At 53.5% G+C, this 19,952-nt stretch overlaps 2 protein-coding genes and 1 long non-coding RNA gene across 3 annotated transcripts in view; 1 reads left to right on the forward strand and 2 right to left on the reverse strand.

Moving 5' to 3' along the window:
• Nucleotides 1–355: 355 nt before the first annotated feature.
• LOC144955309 (G patch domain-containing protein 1-like) lies at nucleotides 356–5,271 on the reverse strand (the record flags this gene model as incomplete). The annotated part of the gene is made up of 2 exons (XM_078885561.1): nucleotides 5,090–5,271; nucleotides 356–537 (listed from the first exon to the last, which is right to left on the reverse strand). Coding segments are annotated over exons 1-2 (360 nt in total), but the record flags the coding sequence as incomplete, so codon positions are not given.
• Nucleotides 5,272–11,398: 6,127 nt separating this feature from the next.
• Nucleotides 11,399–11,669, forward strand: LOC144955308 (uncharacterized). Its single transcript, XR_013641605.1, has 3 exons — nucleotides 11,399–11,438; nucleotides 11,479–11,574; nucleotides 11,615–11,669. It is a non-coding gene; the product is annotated as an uncharacterized LOC144955308 (long non-coding RNA).
• A 3,951-nt stretch (nucleotides 11,670–15,620) lies between these two features.
• LOC144955307 (ADP-ribosylation factor-like protein 2-binding protein) overlaps nucleotides 15,621–19,952 on the reverse strand; it is a 31,785-nt gene continuing 27,453 nt past the window's right edge. Inside the window, exon 7 of the mRNA XM_078885559.1 lies at nucleotides 15,621–15,849. Coding sequence (XP_078741685.1) covers nucleotides 15,769–15,849 — 81 coding nt within the window. The 3' untranslated portion in view covers nucleotides 15,621–15,768. The remainder of the gene's footprint in view (nucleotides 15,850–19,952) is intronic.

Here is a 19,952-nt window from a genome sequence, read left to right on the forward strand (position 1 = left end):
CAGTGAGACTGTAGTAGTGTTGATGCTGTAGTAGTTTTGAGACTGTAGTAGTGTTGAGACTGTAGTAGTGTTGAGGCTGTAGTAGTGTTGAGACTGTAGTAGTGTTGAGGCTGTAGTAGTGTTGAGACTGTAGTAGTGAGTGAGACTGTAGTAGTGTTGAGGCTGTAGTAGTAGTGTTGAGGCTGTAGTAGTGTTGAGACTGTAGTGATTGAGACTGTAGTAGTAGTGAGACTGTAGTAGTAGTGAGACTGTAGTAGTAGTGAGGCTGTAGTAGTGTTGAGACTGTAGTAGTAGTGTTGAGGCTGTAGTAGTGTTGAGGCTGTAGTAGTGTTGAGACTGTAGTAGTGAGTGAGACTGTAGTAGTAGTGAGACTGTAGTAGTAGTGGTGGTGGCACTCACCCTCGCGGCTCCCCACCGTGTTGTAGAATCCGGCTGAGAAGCCGCCGGTGAAGGCTCCGTGGAACCGGCGAAAGCGGCCGCCCTCATCCCGCACCGCCTGCTGCGCCAGGGGCACCGGCTTCCTCCGCAGCGGCGCATCTACCGGTGGGGCACAGGGAGCCCGGTGAGCCCGGTGAGCCCGGTGAGCCCGGTGAGTCAAGGTGAGCCCGGGGAGTCGAGGTGAGGAGAACACGGTTTCGGAGCGCAGACCGTTAAACTGCTACGTTGCCACTCACCCACTCAGTCACTCACTCAGTCACTCACCACACTCAGTCACACACTCACTCACACACTCACTCACCCACCCACTCACCCACCCACCCACCCACCCACCCACTCACCCACTAACCCACCCACCCACTCACCCACCCACCCACTCACCCACCAACCCACCCACCCACTCACCCACCAACCCACCCACCCACTCACCCACCCACCCACCCACCCACTCACCCACCCACCCACCCACCCACCCACTCACCCACCCACCCACCCACCCACCCACTCACCCACCCACCCACCCACTCACCCACCCACCCACCCACTCAACCACCCACCCACCCACCCACCCACCCACTCAACCACCCACCCACCCACTCACCCACCCACCCACTCACCACCCACCCACCCACTCACCCACCCACTCACCCACTCACCCACCCACCCACTCACCCACCAACCCACCCACTCACCCACCCACCCACCCACCCACTCACCCACCCACCCACTCACCCACCCACCCACCCACCCACTCACCCACCCACCCACCCACTCACCCACCCACCCACTCACCCACCCACCCACTCACCCACCCACCCACCCACCCACCCACTCAACCACCCACCCACCCACTCACCCACCCACCCACTCACCCACCCACCCACTCACTCACCCACTCACCCACCCACCCACTCACCCACACCCACCCACCCACTCACTCACCCACCCACTCACCCACCCACCCACTCACCCACCCACCCACCCACTCACCCACCCACCCACCCACTCACCCACCCACCCCACACACACACTCACTCACTCACCCACCCACTCACCCACCCACTCACCCACCCACCCACTCACTCACCCACACCCACTCACCCCACTAACTCACCCACCCACCCACTCACCCACCCACCCACCCACTCACCCACCCACCCACTCACTCACTCACTCATTCACTCACCCACCCACCCACCCACTCACTCACCCACCCACCCACCCACCCACTCACTCACTCACCCACCCACCCAATCACCCACTCACTCACTCACCCACCCACTCACCCACCCACTCACTCACTCACCCACTCACTCACTCACCCACTCACCCACCCACCCACTCACACTCACCCACTCACCCACCACCCACTCACTCACCACCCACCCACCCACCCACCCACCCACCCACCCACCCACCCCACCCACCCCTCACCACCCACCCACCACCACACCCACCCACCCACCCACCACTCACCCACCCACCCACCCACTCACCCACCCCACCCACCCACCCACCCACCCCCACCCACCACCACCACCCCCACCCACCCACCACCCACCACTCACCCACCCCACCCACCACCCACCCACCCACTCACCACCACTCACCCCCCCACCCACCCACCCACCACCCACCCACCCACCCACCCACACACCACCACCCACCCACACACCACCCCCCACCCACCCACCCACCACCCACACCCACCCACCCACCACCCCACACCCCACCCACCCACCCCACACCCCACCCACCCACCCACTCACCCACCACCACCCCACCCCACCACCACCCACCCCACCCACCCACCCACCCACCCACCCACCCACCACCACCACCCCCCACCCACCACCCACCCACCCCCACCACCCACCCACCACCCACCCCACCACCCACCACCCACCCACCCACCCACCACCCACCACCCACCCACCCCACTCACCACCCCCCACCCACCCACCACCACCCACCCACTCACCCACCCACCCACCCACCACCCACCCACCCACCCACACCCACCCACTCACCCCACCCACCCACCCACTCACCCCCACCCACCCACCACCCACCCACCACCACCCACCCACCACTCACACCCACCCACCCACCCCACCCACACCCACCCACCCACCACCCACCCACCCCACCCACCCACTCACCCACCCACCCACCCACCACCCACCCACCCACCCCACCCACCCACTCACCCACCCACCCACCCACCCACCCACCCACCCACCCACCACTCACCCACCCCCCACCCACCCCACTCACCACCACCCACCCACCCACCCACCACCCACACCCACCCACCCACCACCCACACCCACCCACCCACCCACCCACTCACCACCCACCCACCCACTCACCCACTCACCCACCCACCCACCCACCCACCCACCCACCCACCCACCCCACCCACTCACCCACCCACCCCACTCACCCACTCACCCACCCACTCACCCACCCACCCACCCACCCACTCACCACCCACCCACCCACCCACCACCACCCACCCACCCACCACCACTCACCACCCACCCCCACCCACTCACTCACCCACCCACTCACCCACCCACCACCCACCCACCCACCCACTCACCCACCCACCCACCCACCACCCACCCACACCCACCCACCCACCCACTCACCCACACCCACCCACCACCCACCCACACACCACCCACCCACCCACTCACCACACCCACCCACCCACCCACCACACCCACACCCACCCACTCACCCACACCCACCCACCCACTCACCCACCCACCCACACACTCACCCACCCACCCACCCACCCACCACTCACCCACCCACCCACCCACCACCACCCACCCACCCACCCACCACCCACCCACCCACTCACACACCCACCACTCACTCACCCACCCACCCACTCACCCACCACCACCCACCCACCCACCCACCACCCACCCACCACTCACCCACCCCACCCACTCACCCACTCACCACTCACTCACCCACCCACCCACCCACCCACTCACCCACCACCACTCACTCACCCCACCCACCACCACACCACTCACCACCCACCACTCACACCACCCACACACCCACTCACCCACCCACCCACTCACCACCACCCACTCACTCACTCACTCACCCACCACCACTCACCACACCCACCACTCACTCACCCACCCACCCACTCACTCACCCACCCACCCACCCACCACCCACTCACCCACCCACCCACTCACTCACTCACCCACTCACCCCTCACTCACTCACCCACCCACCCACCCACCACTCACCACTCACCCACCCACCACTCACTCACCACTCACCCACCCACCCACTCACCCCACTCACTCACCACCCACCTCACTCACTCACCCACCCACCACCACCCACTCACTCACCCCCACTCACCCACCCACACACCCACTCACCCACCCACCCACTCACTCACTCACCCACTCACTCACTCACCCACCCACCCACCCACTCACCCACTCACTCACTCACCCACCCACCCACCCACCCACCCACTCACCACCCACCCACCCACTCACCCACTCACTCACTCACCCACCCACCCACCCACCCACTCACTCACCCACCCACTCACTCACCCACTCACTCACTCACCCACTCACTCACTCACCCACTCACTCACTCACCCACCCACCCACCCACTCACTCACTCACTCACCCACCCACTCACTCACCCACTCACTCACCCACCCACCCACCCACTCACTCACCCACCCACCCACCCACTCACCCACTCACTCACTCACTCACCCACCCACTCACTCACTCACCCACCCACTCACTCACCCACTCACTCACTCACCCACTCACTCACTCACCCACCCACCCACCCACTCACCCACACCCACCCACCCACTCACCCACACCCACCCACTCACTCACCCACCCACTCACCCACTCACTCACCCACCCACTCACCCACTCACCCACACACACACTCACTCACCCACCCACTCACCCACCCACCCACTCACCCACCCACTCACTCACCCACCCACCCACTCACCCACACCCACTCACTCACTCATCCACCCACCCACCCACTCACCCACCCACTCACTCCACCCACACACCCACTCACCCACCCACCCACTCACTCACTCACCCACTCACTCACTCACCCACCCACCCACCCACTCACCCACTCACTCACTCACCCACCCACCCACCCACTCACCCACCCACCCACCCACTCACTCACCCACCCACTCACTCACCCACCCACTCACTCACTCACCCACTCACTCACTCACCCACTCACTCACTCACTCACCCACCCACCCACTCACTCACTCACCCACCCACTCACTCACCCACTCACTCACCCACCCACCCACTCACCCACTCACTCACTCACTCACCCACCCACCCACCCACTCACCCACTCACTCACTCACTCACCCACCCACTCACTCACTCACCCACCCACTCACTCACCCACTCACTCACTCACCCACTCACTCACTCACTCACCCACTCACTCACTCACCCACCCACCCACCCACTCACCCACTCACCCACACCCACCCACTCACTCACCCACCCACCCACCCACTCACCCACTCACCCACACACACACTCACTCACCCACCCACTCACAACCAAACACTCATTCCACACCCCACACCGTCTGGGACATCTGGCAGCGGGTTCCCGTAGGTGACCAGATCCTCCTCCTCCTCGTCATCATCCTCCACCTCCTCCTCCTCTTCCTCATCTCTCCTCGCTCTGTGAATTCTCCCACCACCACCACCACGACCACCACCACCACGACCACCACCACGGCCGCTACAGGGAGCCGCCATTGTTGCCTCCTTGACGCCCCTCCCCTTTCACGACCACGCTGGGCTACGGTGGCCGAGCAGGCGGTCGTAGTGAATGACGGAGAGAAAAAAAACGCGATTTTTTTTAAATTCACGACTTAAATACCAATTTTTCTCCCTGGGTAGTAAGTGTTATTTATTTCATTTGCCTATGCCTTAAAGAAGTGTAATAAATGGCTATTGTTCCCCACAAACTTGGCTTTTTACGACCAGGAATTTATGTGAATGAATGCCACAAACGCCACGCGTTTTCTCATTGGAAAAAGGTCAAATTCAAAATATCAATGTGCTGTCTTCTTGGTTCTTTCGGTAAAGTCATCACGTAGAAGTGAAATAATAAAATAATGAAAATAAAACATAATAAAATACAAAGTCACGTAGAAGTAAAATAATAAAATAATAAAAATAAAACATAATAAAATACAAAGTCACGTAGAAGTGAAATAATAAAATAATAAAAATAAAACATAATAAAATACAAAGTCACGTAGAAGTAAAATAATAAAATAATGAAAATAAAACACAATAAAATACAAAGTCACGTAGAAGGGAAATAATAAAATAATAAAAATAAAACATAATAAAATACAAAGTCACGTAGAAGTGAAATAATAAAATAATAAAAATAAAACTTAATAAAATACAAAGTCACGTAGAAGTGAAATAATAAAATAATGAAAATGAAACACAATAAAATACAAAGTCACGTAGAAGTGAAATAATAAAATAATGAAAATGAAACACAATAAAATACAAAGTCACGTAGAAGGGAAATAATAAAATAATAAAAATAAAACATAATAAAATACAAAGTCACGTAGAAGTAAAATAATAAAATAATAAAAATAAAACATAATAAAATACAAAGTCACGTAGAAGTGAAATAATAAAATAATAAAAATTAAACATAATAAAATACAAAGTCACGTAGAAGTGAAATAATAAAGTAATAAAAATAAAACATAATAAAATACAAAGTCACGTAGAAGTGAAATAATAAAATAATTAAAATAAAACTTCATAAAATACAAAGTCACGTAGAAGGGAAATAATAAAATAATGAAAATGAAACACAATAAAATACAAAGTCACGTAGAAGTGAAATAATAAAATAATAAAAATAAAACACAATAAAATACAAAGTCACGTAGAAGGGAAATAATAAAATAATAAAAATAAAACATAATAAAATACAAAGTTACGTAGAAGTGAAATAATAAAATAATGAAAATGAAACACAATAAAATACAAAGTCACGTAGAAGGGAAATAATAAAATAATGAAAATGAAACACAATAAAATACAAAGTCACGTAGAAGTGAAATAATAAAATAATGAAAATGAAACATAATAAAATACAAAGTCACGTAGAAGGGAAATAATAAAATAATAAAAATAAAACATAATAAAATACAAAGTCACGTAGAAGGGAAATAATAAAATAATGAAAATGAAACACAATAAAATACAAAGTCACGTAGAAGTGAAATAATAAAATAATGAAAATGAAACATAATAAAATACAAAGTCACGTAGAAGGGAAATAATAAAATAATAAAAATAAAACATAATAAAATACAAAGTCACGTAGAAGGGAAATAATAAAATAATAAAACTAAAACTTCATAAAATAATTCTGTCTGACAGACCTGTTCTTCGCCTGAGGACGGCTGCTTGCGTTGTGGCCGAAACGTCGTGAGAATTGTATTTTATTATGTTTTATTTTTATTATTTTATTATTTCACTTCTACGTGACTTTGTATTTTATTATGTTTCATTTTTATTATTTTATTATTTCACTTCTACGTGACTTTGTATTTTATTATGTTTCATTTTTATTATTTTATTATTTCACTTCTACGTGACTTTGTATTTTATTATGTTTTATTTTTATTATTTTATTATTTCACTTCTACGTGACTTTGTATTTTATTATGTTTTATTTTTATTATTTTATTATTTCACTTCTACGTGACTTTGTATTTTATTATGTTTCATTTTTATTATTTTATTATTTCACTTCTACGTGATGACTTTACCGAAAGAACCGAGAAGATGAATCCCTGCTGCAGTCACGAACAGCTTTAAAATCAAAATATCAATGTGCTGGTCACAATAGCAACGTTTTTGGGGTATAATAGCCACTTTCTGTACTTTTGAGGCATAATCAATTAGGAAATAACACTTACTACCCAGGAACAAAACATGTGTTTTGTTACACAGAGAAATCATCGAATACTGCACGGTTATTGATTTGATAATTGGTTTTTTTACCCTTCTATCTGGCTACAAAACTGACACCTTTTTTTACAAGGAGTCATGTTTGCATAGACCACAATACCTGCAGTCATAATGCAAACAAAAAAAAACACAACTCTGATAATGTATGCACTGTCCTTGAAGTTGATTGAAAAAAAAACAATTATCATATTTTTTACTGGCAAATGAGGTTCCAATGGTGTACAAGGCATCATGTTTGCATAGACCACAACACAAGCAGTCAAAATGCAAACGAATGATGATGATGTATGCACTGTCCTTGAAGTTGATTGAAAAAAAAACAATTATCATATTTTTTACTGGCAAATGAGGTTCCAATGGTGTACAAGGCATCATGTTTGCAATAACCACAACACAAGCAGTCAAAATGCAAACGAATGATGATAATGTATGCACTGTCCTTGAAGTTGATTGGTCCACACCCGAGACAGCTTTCCTTAGAGCCTAGTCTCACATGGTCCTTGAAGTTGATTGGTCCACACCCGAGACAGCTTTCCTTAGAGCCTAGTCTCACATGGTCCTTGAAGTTGATTGGTCCACACCCGAGACAGCTTTCCTTAGAGCCTAGTCTCACATGGTCCTTGAAGTTGATTGGTCCACACCCGAGACAGCTTTCCTTAGAGCCTAGTCTCACATGGTCCTTGAAGTTGATTGGTCCACACCCGAGACAGCTTTCCTTAGAGCCTAGTCTCACATGGTCCTTGAAGTTGATTGGTCCACACCCGAGACAGCTTTCCTTAGAGCCTAGTCTCACATGGTCCTTGAAGTTGATTGGTCCACACCCGAGACAGCTTTCCTTAGAGCCTAGTCTCACATGGTCCTTGAAGTTGATTGGTCCACACCCGAGACAGCTTTCCTTAGAGCCTAGTCTCACATGGTCCTTGAAGTTGATTGGTCCACACCCGAGACAGCTTTCCTTAGAGCCTAGTCTCACATGGTCCTTGAAGTTGATTGGTCCACACCCGAGACAGCTTTCCTTAGAGCCTAGTCTCACATGGTCCTTGAAGTTGATTGGTCCACACCCGAGACAGCTTTCCTTAGAGCCTAGTCTCACATGGTCCTTGAAGTTGATTGGTCCACACCCGAGACAGCTTTCCTTAGAGCCTAGTCTCACATGGTCCTTGAAGTTGATTGGTCCACACCCGAGACAGCTTTCCTTAGAGCCTAGTCTCACATGGTCCTTGAAGTTGATTGGTCCACACCCGAGACAGCTTTCCTTAGAGCCTAGTCTCACATGGTCCTTGAAGTTGATTGGTCCACACCCGAGACAGCTTTCCTTAGAGCCTAGTCTCACATGGTCCTTGAAGTTGATTGGTCCACACCCGAGACAGCTTTCCTTAGAGCCTAGTCTCACATGGTCCTTGAAGTTGATTGGTCCACACCCGAGACAGCTTTCCTTAGAGCCTAGTCTCACATGGGTTGGACCAGATGACGCCAAAAGGCGCACAACTCAAAGACAATGCACCATCAGAGTATGAGAGCTCGGGGCAAAGCATTTACACCATTGGAACCTCATTTGCCAATAAAAATATGATTATTGTTTTTTTACAATTTATCTGGCAACAAAATTGACACCTTTTTTTAACAAGGAGTCATGTTTGCATTGATTACAAACAAAAAAAACACAACTCTGATAATGATATGCACTGTCCTTGAAGTTGATTGGTCCACACCCGAGACAGCTTTCCTTAGAGCCTAGTCTCACTTGGTGTTGGACCAGATGACGCCAAAAGGCGCACAACTCAAAGACAACGCACCATCAGAGATATCGATTGTGATGCTACTGATATTGATTGTGATGCTACTGGTGCTGATATTGATTGTGATGCTACTGGTGCTGATATCGATTGTGATGCTACTGATATCGATTGTGATGCTACTGATATTGTGATGCTACTGGTGCTATTGATTGATGCTACTGATATTGATTGTGATGCTACTGATGCTGATATCGATTGTGATGCTACTGGTGCTGCTGGTGATGTTGGAGACGATGCCGCTGGTGGCTGTGTAGCAGCAGCAGCAGCAGCAGCAGCGGCGATCATCCACCCAGAGAACCCCAACAGACGCCACCGTTCACACTCAACGCTCCTCCACGCGTTACAAAAGAAGACGCTTTTATTGTTTCATCGCAAAGTCGCGGCTAACACCGCCGCCGCCACCGCGACGCGTGGGCTCCTCAACAAGCGGAGGCTGACACAACAGTGGTCAAAACGGTAACCACACACGCGCGCACACGCACACACGCACGCACACACACACGCACACACGCACGCACACGCACACACACGCACACACGCGCACACAACAATATCGCTCGTTCAACCACTGCACATCCGGGCGTGGCGACGTCGCAGAAAAGTGAACTCCGTCCTGAGCTCCCAGACCCCCCGTGCCCCCCTGGCCCTGCTTGGCCCCCCCCCCCCCCCCCCCCCCAGTCAGTCAAGACTCAGATGTCGTCGTCGTCTTGCGAGAGCGGCAGCAGGAGCAGCAGAGAATGGACCACGGTTCGGGTCAAGCTCGGCTCGGCAAACGATCCCCGGTGATTGGGGGAAAAAAAAACAAAAAAACGCCTGCGCTGTGCCAGTAAGTAGGCCTGGTGCGCTGGCTCGGTTCGAGTGTGGCCAGTGGAAAAACACCACCCGTGCCGTGCCAGGGTAGCCCCCATGAGCTGGCTCGGTTCGGGTGTGGCCAATGGAAAAACACCACCCGTGCCGTGCCAGGTGACCCCATTAGCTGGCTCGGTTCGGGTGTGGCCAATGGAAAAACACCACCCGTGCCGTACCAGGTGACCCCATTACCTGGCTCGGTTTGGCTGTGGCCAGTGGAAAAACACCACCCGTGCCGTGCCAGGGTAGCCCCCATGAGCTGGCTCTGTTCGAGTGTGACCAGTGGAAAAACACCTCCCGTACCGTGCCAGGGTAGCCCCCATGAGCTGGCTCGGTTTGGGTGTGGCCAGTGGAAAAACACCACCGGTGCCATACCAGGGTAGCCCCCATGAGCTGATTCAGTTCGGGTGTGGCCAATGGAAAAACACCACCCGTGCCATGCCAGGGTAGCCCCCATGAGCTGGCTCGGTTTGGCTTTGGCCAGTGTAAAAACACCACCTGTGCCGTGCCAGGGTAGCCCCCATGAGCTGGCTCGGTTCGAGTGTGGCCAGTGGAAAAACACCACCCGTGCCGTGCCAGGTGACCCCATTAGCTGGCTCGGTTCGAGTGTGGCCAGTGGAAAAACACCACCCGTGCCATGCCAGGGTAGCCCCCATGAGCTGGCTCGGTTCGGGTGTGGTCAGTGGAAAAACACCACCCGTGCCGTGCCAGGTGACCCCATTAGCTGGCTCGGTTCGAGTGTGGCCAGTGGAAAAACACCACCCGTGCCGTGCCAGGGTAGCCCCCATGAGCTGGCTCGGTTTGGGTGTGGCCAGTGGAAAAAGTGTACGTGTGCCTTGATTCGCATCACACACAAGACAAAGATCCCCCGTGTAGCCTTCAACAGGCTGATGGGGCAAGTGCTGCACCTGTGACGGGGCAGCACAGCACACGAGGGGGTGGGTGGGGGTGGGGGGGTGTGTGACCAGGGCCACGCACCAGGGCACACGTTTGAGGCCGAGTCGACCTAGGGGAGGGTCGTATTATCGATCGCCGACAATGTCAGCCGGGAATCGAGCCCCGGGTCGCCGGATTTGCCAGGTAACTGGGTCGCCAGGTTACCAGGTCGCTGGGTTGCGGGGTAACTGGGTCGCCAGGTTACCAGGTCAATGGGTTACCAGGTGACTGGGTCGCGGGGTAAGTGGGTCGCCAGGTTACCAGGTCGCTGGGTTACCAGGTGACTGGGTCGCGGGGTAACTGGGTCGCCAGGTTACCAGGTCGCTGGGTTACCAGGTGACTGGGTCGCGGGGTAACTGGGTCGCCAGGTTACCAGGTGACTGGGTCGCGGGGTAACTGGGTCGCCAGGTTACCAGGTCGCTGGGTTACCAGGTGACTGGGTCGCGGGGTAACTGGGTTGCCAGGTTACCAGGTCGCTGGGTCGCGGGGTAACTGGGTCGCCAGGTTACCAGGTCGCTGGGTTACCAGGTGACTGGGTCGCGGGGTAACTGGGTCGCCAGGTTACCAGGTCGCTGGGTTACCAGGTGACTGGGTCGCGGGGTAACTGGGTCGCCAGGTTACCAGGTCGCTGGGTTACCAGGTGACTGGGTCGCGGGGGTAACTGGGTCGCCAGGTTACCAGGTCGCTGGGTTACCAGGTGACTGGGTCGCGGGGTAACTGGGTCGCCAGGTTACCAGGTCGCTGGGTCGCGGGGTAACTGGGTCGCCAGGTTACCAGGTCGCTGGGTTACCAGGTGACTGGGTCGCAGGGTAACTGGGGCGCCAGGTTACCAGGTCGCTGGGTTACCAGGTGACTGGGTCACGGGGTAACTGGGTCGCCAGGTTACCAGGTCGCTGGGTTACCAGGTGACTGGGTCGCGGGGTAACTGGGTCGCCAGGTGACGTACACACGTACGCACGTACACGCGGCATGTACACACGTACACGCGGCGCGTACACACGGCACGTACACAGCTGATTCTGCTGCTGCTGATACAGCTGATTCTGCTGTTGCTGATACAGCTGATTCTGCTGCTGCTGACACAGCTGATTCTGCTGCTGCTGACACAGCTGATTCTGCTGTTGCTGACACAGCTGATTCTGCTGTTGCTGACACAGCTGATTCTGCTGTTGATGATACAGCTGATTCTGCTGCTGACACAGCTGATTCTGCTGCTGCTGACACAGCTGATTCTGCTGCTGCTGATACAGCTGATTCTGCTGCTGCTGACACAGCTGATTCTGCTGTTGATGATACAGCCGATTCTGCTGCTGATACAGCTGATTCTGCTGCTGCTGCTGACACAGCTGATTCTGCTGTTGATGATACAGCTGATTCTGCTGCTGATGATACAGCTGATTCTGCTGCTGCTGACACAGCTGATTCTGCTGTTGCTGACAGCTGATTCTGCTGTTGCTGACACAGCTGATTCTGCTGTTGATGATACAGCTGATTCTGCTGCTGCTGACACAGCTGATTCTGCTGCTGCTGACACAGCTGATTCTGCTGCTGCTGATACAGCTGATTCTGCTGTTGATGATACAGCTGATTCTGCTGCTGCTGACACAGCTGATTCTGCTGCTGCTGATACAGCTGATTCTGCTGCTGCTGACACAGCTGATTCTGCTGTTGATGATACAGCTGATTCTGCTGCTGATACAGCTGATTCTGCTGCTGCTGACACAGCTGATTCTGCTGTTGATGATACAGCTGATTCTGCTGCTGATACAGCTGATTCTGCTGCTGCTGATACAGCTGATTCTGCTGCTGCTGACACAGCTGATTCTGCTGTTGATGATACAGCTGATTCTGCTGCTGATACAGCTGATTCTGCTGCTGCTGACACAGCTGATTCTGCTGTTGATGATACAGCTGATTCTGCTGCTGACACAGCTGATTCTGCTGTTGATGACACAGCTGATTCTGCTGCTGCTGACACAGCTGATTCTGCTGTTGATGATACAGCTGATTCTGCTGCTGATACAGATGATTCTGCTGCTGCTGACACAGCTGATTCTGCTGTTGATGATACAGCTGATTCTGCTGCTGATACAGCTGATTCTGCTGCTGCTGATACAGCTGATTCTGCTGCTGCTGACACAGCTGATTCTGCTGTTGATGATACAGCTGATTCTGCTGCTGATACAGCTGATTCTGCTGCTGCTGACACAGCTGATTCTGCTGTTGATGATACAGCTGATTCTGCTGCTGATACAGCTGATTCTGCTGCTGCTGATACAGCTGATTCTGCTGCTGCTGACACAGCTGATTCTGCTGTTGATGATACAGCTGATTCTGCTGCTGATACAGCTGATTCTGCTGCTGCTGACACAGCTGATTCTGCTGTTGATGATACAGCTGATTCTGCTGCTGACACAGCTGATTCTGCTGTTGATGATACAGCTGATTCTGCTGCTGCTGACACAGCTGATTCTGCTGCTGCTGACACAGCTGATTCTGCTGCTGCTGACACAGCTGATTCTGCTGCTGCTGACACAGCTGATTCTGCTGCTGCTGATACAGCTGATTCTGCTGTTGATGATACAGCTGATTCTGCTGCTGCTGACACAGCTGATTCTGCTAAGTTGATGACACAGCTGATTCTGCTGTTGATGATACAGTTTCAACTAAAGCTATTGCTGCTGCTGCTGCTGCTGCTACTGCTGCCACATTAGCGGCTGCTGCTACATCAACTACTGCTGATGCTGCTACTGCTGATGCTGCTACTGCTGACGCTGCTACTGCTGATGCTGCTACTGCTGATGCTGCTACTGCTGATGCTGCTACTGCTGATGATGCTACTGCTGCTCCTACATGAGCTGTTCCCATGGCTGCTGCTGCTGCTGCTGCGTCTGCAACGGCTGACTGACGCACGCACACTGTGACACTTGCAAGCGCTGGGCTTGTCTCTCCTATGGCTACTGACAGTGTTGGCATCGGTGACTGAGTGAGTGAGCTCACAGCCGCTGAGAGAGTGAGTGAGCGAGTGAGCGAGTGAGTGAGTGAGTGAGCTCACAGCCGCTGAGAGAGTGAGTGAGCGAGTGAGCTAAGTGAGCAGATGGTGAGCGAGTGAGCGAGCAGATGGTGAATGAGCTAGTGAGTGAGCGAGTGAGCGAGTGAGTGAGTGAGCGAGTGAGCAGATGGTGAATGAGCTAGTGAGTGAGCGAGTGAGTGAGAGAGCGAGCGAGTGAGCGAGCGAGCGAGCAGATGGTGAATGAGCTAGTGAGTGAGCGAGTGAGTGAGTGAGCGAGTGAGTGAGCGAGCGAGTGAGCGAGTGAGCAGATGGTGAATGAGCTCACGGTCGATGAGTGGGTGCGTGATTGAGTGAGCTCACAGCCGGTGAGTGAGCTAGCGAGTGAGTGAGCTAGCGAGTGAGTGGGTGAGCTAGCGAGTGAGTGAGTGAGAGAGGGAGAGAGTGAGTGAGAGAGGGAGGGAGTGAGTGAGTGAGTGAGTGAGATGGAGTGAGTGAGTGAGTGAGTGAGAGGGAGTGAGTGAGTGAGTGAGAGGGAGTGAGTGAGCGAGTGAGTGAGTAAGCGAGCGAGAGAGTGAGTGAGTGAGCTAGTGAGTGAGTGTGTGAACGAGTGAGTAAGCTCACAGCTGCTGAGTGAGTGGGTGAGCGAGCGAGTGAGCAAGCGAGTGAGTGAGCAAGTGAGTGAGTGAGTGAGTAAGCGAGTCAGTGAGCTCACAGCTGCTGAGTGAGTGAGCGAGCGGGCGAGCGAGCGATGTGAGCGAGTGAGTAAGCGAGCGAGTGAGTGAGTGAGCTCACAGCTGCTGAGTGAGTGAGCGAGTGAGCGAGCGAGCGAGCGAGTGAGCGAGTGAGTAAGCGAGCGAGTGAGTGAGCTCACAGCTGCTGAGTGAGCGAGTGAGCGAGTGAGCGAGCGAGCGTCTCTATCTGAGTGAGAGCTCACAGCCGGTGAGTGAGTGAGCTAGCGAGTGAGTGAGCTAGCGAGTGAGTGAGTGAGTGAGTGAGAGAGGGAGTGAGTGAGAGAGGGAGTGAGTGAGTGAGCAAGTGAGTGAGTGAGTAAGCGAGTCAGTGAGCTCACAGCTGCTGAGTAAAGCGAGCGAGCGAGTGAGCGAGTGAGTGAGTGGGTGAGCGAGTGAGCGAGCGAGTGAGCTCACAGCTGCTGAGTGAGCGAGCGAGTAAGCGAGCGAGTGAGTGAGCTCACAGCTGCTGAGTGAGTGAGCGAGCGAGTGAGTGAGCGAGCGAGTGAGCGAGTGAGCGAGTGAGTAAGCGAGCGAGTGAGTGAGCTCACAGCTGCTGAGTGAGTGAGCGAGCGAGTGAGCGAGTGAGCGAGTGAGTAAGCGAGCGAGTGAGCTCACAGCTGCTGAGTGAGTGAGCGAGCGAGTGAGTGAGCGAGCGAGTGAGCTCACAGCTGCTGAGTGAGTGAGCGAGCGAGTGAGTGAGCGAGCGAGTGAGCGAGTGAGTAAGCGAGTGAGTGAGCTCACAGCTGCTGAGTGAGTGAGCGAGTAAGTGAGTAAGCGAGTGAGTGAGTGAGTGAGCTCACAGCTGCTGAGTGAGTGAGCGAGTGAGTAAGTGAGTAAGCGAGTGAGTGAGTGAGTGAGCTCACAGCTGCTGAGTGAGCGAGTGAGTGAGTGAGTGAGCGAGCGAGTGAGCGTCTCTATCGCAAGGCTTGCCGACTTGCGGACAGGGAGGTGACCACGAGGCCTGACCCCAGGTCAAACCCACGCCCCTCCTTCTCCTGCACACACACACAGTGGTGGGGGTGGCGGTGGTGGTGGTGGTGATGGTGGTGACGATGGTGGTGGTGGTGACGGTGGTGGTGGTGACGGTGACGGTGGTGGTGACGGTGGTGGTGGTGGTGGTGGTGGTGACGGTGGTGGTGGTGGTGACGGTGGTGGTGGTGACGGTGACGGTGGTGGTGGTGGTGGTGGTGACGGTGGTGGTGGTGGTGATGGTGGTGACGGTGACGACGGTGACGGTGACGGTGATGGTGGTGACGGTGGTGGTGACGGTGGTGGTGGTGACGGTGGTGGTGGTGGTGGTGGTGACGGTGGTGATGGTGGTGACGGTGGTGACGGTGGTGACGACGGTGGTGGTGACGGTGGTGGTGGTGACGGTGGTGGTGGTGGTGATGGTGGTGGTGGTGACGGTGGTGGTGACGGTGGTGGTGATGGTGGTGACGGTGACGACGGTGGTGGTGACGACGGTGGTGGTGACGGTGGTGGTGGTGACGGTGGTGGTGGTGACGGTGGTGATGGTGGTGACGGTGGTGACGACGGTGGTGGTGACGGTGGTGGTGGTGACGGTGGTGGTGGTGACGGTGGTGGTGACGGTGGTGACGGTGATTGTGGTGGAGGCACAGAGATGGAGTATTCAGGCGATACATACACACACAGTGGGTAGGAAGCAGTCTGTGTGAGTCTACGGGTCTCTGTGTGAGTCTATGGGTCTCTGTGTGAGTCTATGGGTCTCTGTGTGGTGAGTCTATGGGTCTCTGTGTGAGTCTATAGGTCTCTGTGTGGTGAGTCTATGGGTCTCTGTGTGAGTCTATGGGTCTCTGTGTGGTGAGTCTATGGGTCTCTGTGTGAGTCTATGGGTCTCTGTGTGGTGAGTCTATGGGTCTCTGTGTGAGTCTATGGGTCTCTGTGTGGTGAGTCTATGGGTCTCTGTGTGAGTCTATGGGTCTCTGTGTGAGTCTATGGGTCTCTGTGTGGTGAGTCTATGGGTCTCTGTGTGAGTCTATGGGTCTCTGTGTGGTGAGTCTATGGGTCTCTGTGTGAGTCTATGGGTCTCTGTGTGGTGAGTCTATGGGTCTCTGTGTGAGTCTATGGGTCTCTGTGTGGTGAGTCTATGGGTCTCTGTGTGAGTCTATGGGTCTCTGTGTGGTGAGTCTATGGGTCTCTGTGTGAGTCTATGGGTCTCTGTGTGAGTCTATGGGTCTCTGTGTGGTGAGTCTATGGGTCTCTGTGTGAGTCTATGGGTCTCTGTGTGGTGAGTCTATGGGTCTCTGTGTGGTGAGTCTGTGGGTCTCTGTGTGGTGAGTCTATGGGTCTCTGTGTGATGAGTCTATGGGTCTCTGTGTGGTGAGTCTGTGGGTCTCTGTGTGGTGAGTCTATGGGCCTCTGTGTGATGAGTCTATGGGTCTCTGTGTGGTGAGTCTATGGGTCTCTGTGTAATGAGTCTGTGGGTCTCTGTGTGGTGAGTCTATGGGTCTCTGTGTGAGTCTATGGGTCTCTGTGTGGTGAGTCTATGGGTCTCTGTGTGAGTCTATGGGTCTCTGTGTGGTGAGTCTATGGGTCTCTGTGTGGTGAGTCTGTGGGTCTCTGTGTGGTGAGTCTATGGGTCTCTGTGTGAGTCTATGGGCCTCTGTGTGATGAGTCTATGGGTCTCTGTGTGGTGAGTCTGTGGGTCTCTGTGTGGTGAGTCTATGGGTCTCTGTGTGGTGAGTCTATGGGTCTCTGTGTGAGTCTATGGGTCTCTGTGTGGTGAGTCTATGGGTCTCTGTGTGGTGAGTCTATGGGTCTCTGTGTGAGTCTATGGGTCTCTGTGTGGTGAGTCTATGGGTCTCTGTGTGAGTCAATGGGTCTCTGTGTGGTGAGTCTATGGGTCTCTGTGTGGTGAGTCTGTGGGTCTCTGTGTGGTGAGTCTATGGGTCTCTGTGTGAGTCTATGGGCCTCTGTGTGATGAGTCTATGGGTCTCTGTGTGGTGAGTCTATGGGTCTCTGTGTGGATCTATGGGTCTCTGTGTGTTGAGTCTATGGGTCTCTGTGTAATGAGTCTGTGGGTCTCTGTGTGGTGAGTCTATGGGTCTCTGTGTGGTGAGTCTATGGGTCTCTGTGTGAGTCTATGGGTCTCTGTGTGGTGAGTCTATGGGTCTCTGTGTGGTGAGTCTGTGGGTCTCTGTGTGGTGAGTCTATGGGTCTCTGTGTGAGTCTATGGGCCTCTGTGTGATGAGTCTATGGGTCTCTGTGTGGTGAGTCTGTGGGTCTCTGTGTGGTGAGTCTATGGGTCTCTGTGTGGTGAGTCTATGGGTCTCTGTGTGAGTCTATGGGTCTCTGTGTGGTGAGTCTATGGGTCTCTGTGTGGTGAGTCTGTGGGTCTCTGTGTGGTGAGTCTATGGGTCTCTGTGTGAGTCTATGGGCCTCTGTGTGATGAGTCTATGGGTCTCTGTGTGGTGAGTCTGTGGGTCTCTGTGTGGTGAGTCTATGGGTCTCTGTGTGGTGAGTCTATGGGTCTCTGTGTGAGTCTATGGGTCTCTGTGTGGTGAGTCTATGGGTCTCTGTGTGGTGAGTCTATGGGTCTCTGTGTGGTGAGTCTATGGGTCTCTGTGTGGTGAGTCTATGGGTCTCTGTGTGGTGAGTCTATGGGTCTCTGTGTGGTGAGTCTATGGGTCTCTGTGTGGTGAGTCTATGGGTCTCTGTGTGAGTCTATGGGTCTCTGTGTGAGTCTATGGGTCTCTGTGTGAGTCTAGGGGTCTCTGTGTGAGTCTATGGGTCTCTGTGTGAGTCTAGGGGTCTCTGTGTGAGTCTATGGGTCTCTGTGTGTTGAGTCTATGGGTCTCTGTGTAATGAGTCTGTGGGTCTCTGTGTGGTGAGTCTATGGGTCTCTGTGTGGATCTATGGGTCTCTGTGTGTTGAGTCTATGGGTCTCTGTGTAATGAGTCTGTGGGTCTCTGTGTGGTGAGTCTATGGGTCTCTGTGTGGTGAGTCTATGGGTCTCTGTGTGAGTCTATGGGTCTCTGTGTGGTGAGTCTATGGGTCTCTGTGTGGTGAGTCTGTGGGTCTCTGTATGGTGAGTCTATGGGTCTCTGTGTGAGTCTATGGGTCTCTGTGTGGTGAGTCTATGGGTCTCTGTGTGAGTCTATGGGTCTCTGTGTGGTGAGTCTATGGGTCTCTGTGTGGTGAGTCTATGGGTCTCTGTGTGAGTCTATGGGTCTCTGTGTGGTGAGTCTATGGGTCTCTGTGTGAGTCTATGGGTCTCTGTGTGGTGAGTCTATGGGTCTCTGTGTGGTGAGTCTGTGGGTCTCTGTGTGGTGAGTCTATGGGTCTCTGTGTGAGTCTATGGGCCTCTGTGTGATGAGTCTATGGGTCTCTGTGTGGTGAGTCTGTGGGTCTCTGTGTGGTGAGTCTATGGGTCTCTGTGTGGTGAGTCTATGGGTCTCTGTGTGAGTCTATGGGTCTCTGTGTGGTGAGTCTATGGGTCTCTGTGTGGTGAGTCTATGGGTCTCTGTGTGGTGAGTCTATGGGTCTCTGTGTGGTGAGTCTATGGGTCTCTGTGTGGTGAGTCTATGGGTCTCTGTGTGGTGAGTCTATGGGTCTCTGTGTGGTGAGTCTGTGGGTCTCTGTGTGGTGAGTCTATGGGTCTCTGTGTGAGTCTATGGGTCTCTGTGTGAGTCTATGGGCCTCTGTGTGAGTCTATGGGTCTCTGTGTGGTGAGTCTATGGGTCTCTGTGTGGTGAGTCTATGGGTCTCTGTGTGGTGAGTCTATGGGTCTCTGTGTGGTGAGTCTATGGGTCTCTGTGTGAGTCTATGGGTCTCTGTGTGGTGAGTCTATGGGTCTCTGTGTGGTGAGTCTATGGGTCTCTGTGTGAGTCTATGGGTCTCTGTGTGGTGAGTCTATGGGTCTCTGTGTGGTGAGTCTATGGGTCTCTGTGTGGTGAGTCTATGGGTCTCTGTGTGGTGAGTCTGTGGGTCTCTGTGTGGTGAGTTTATGGGTCTCTGTGTGGTGAGTCTGTGGGTCTCTGTGTGGTGAGTCTGTGGGTCTCTGTGTGATGAGTCTATGGGTCTCTGTGTGAGTCTATGGGTCTCTGTGTGGTGAGTCTGTGGGTCTCTGTGTGGTGAG

The sequence above is a fragment of the Lampetra fluviatilis genome, unplaced genomic scaffold (genome assembly GCF_964198595.1).
Source record: "Lampetra fluviatilis unplaced genomic scaffold, kcLamFluv1.1 SCAFFOLD_621, whole genome shotgun sequence".
NCBI lineage: Eukaryota > Metazoa > Chordata > Hyperoartia > Petromyzontiformes > Petromyzontidae > Lampetra > Lampetra fluviatilis.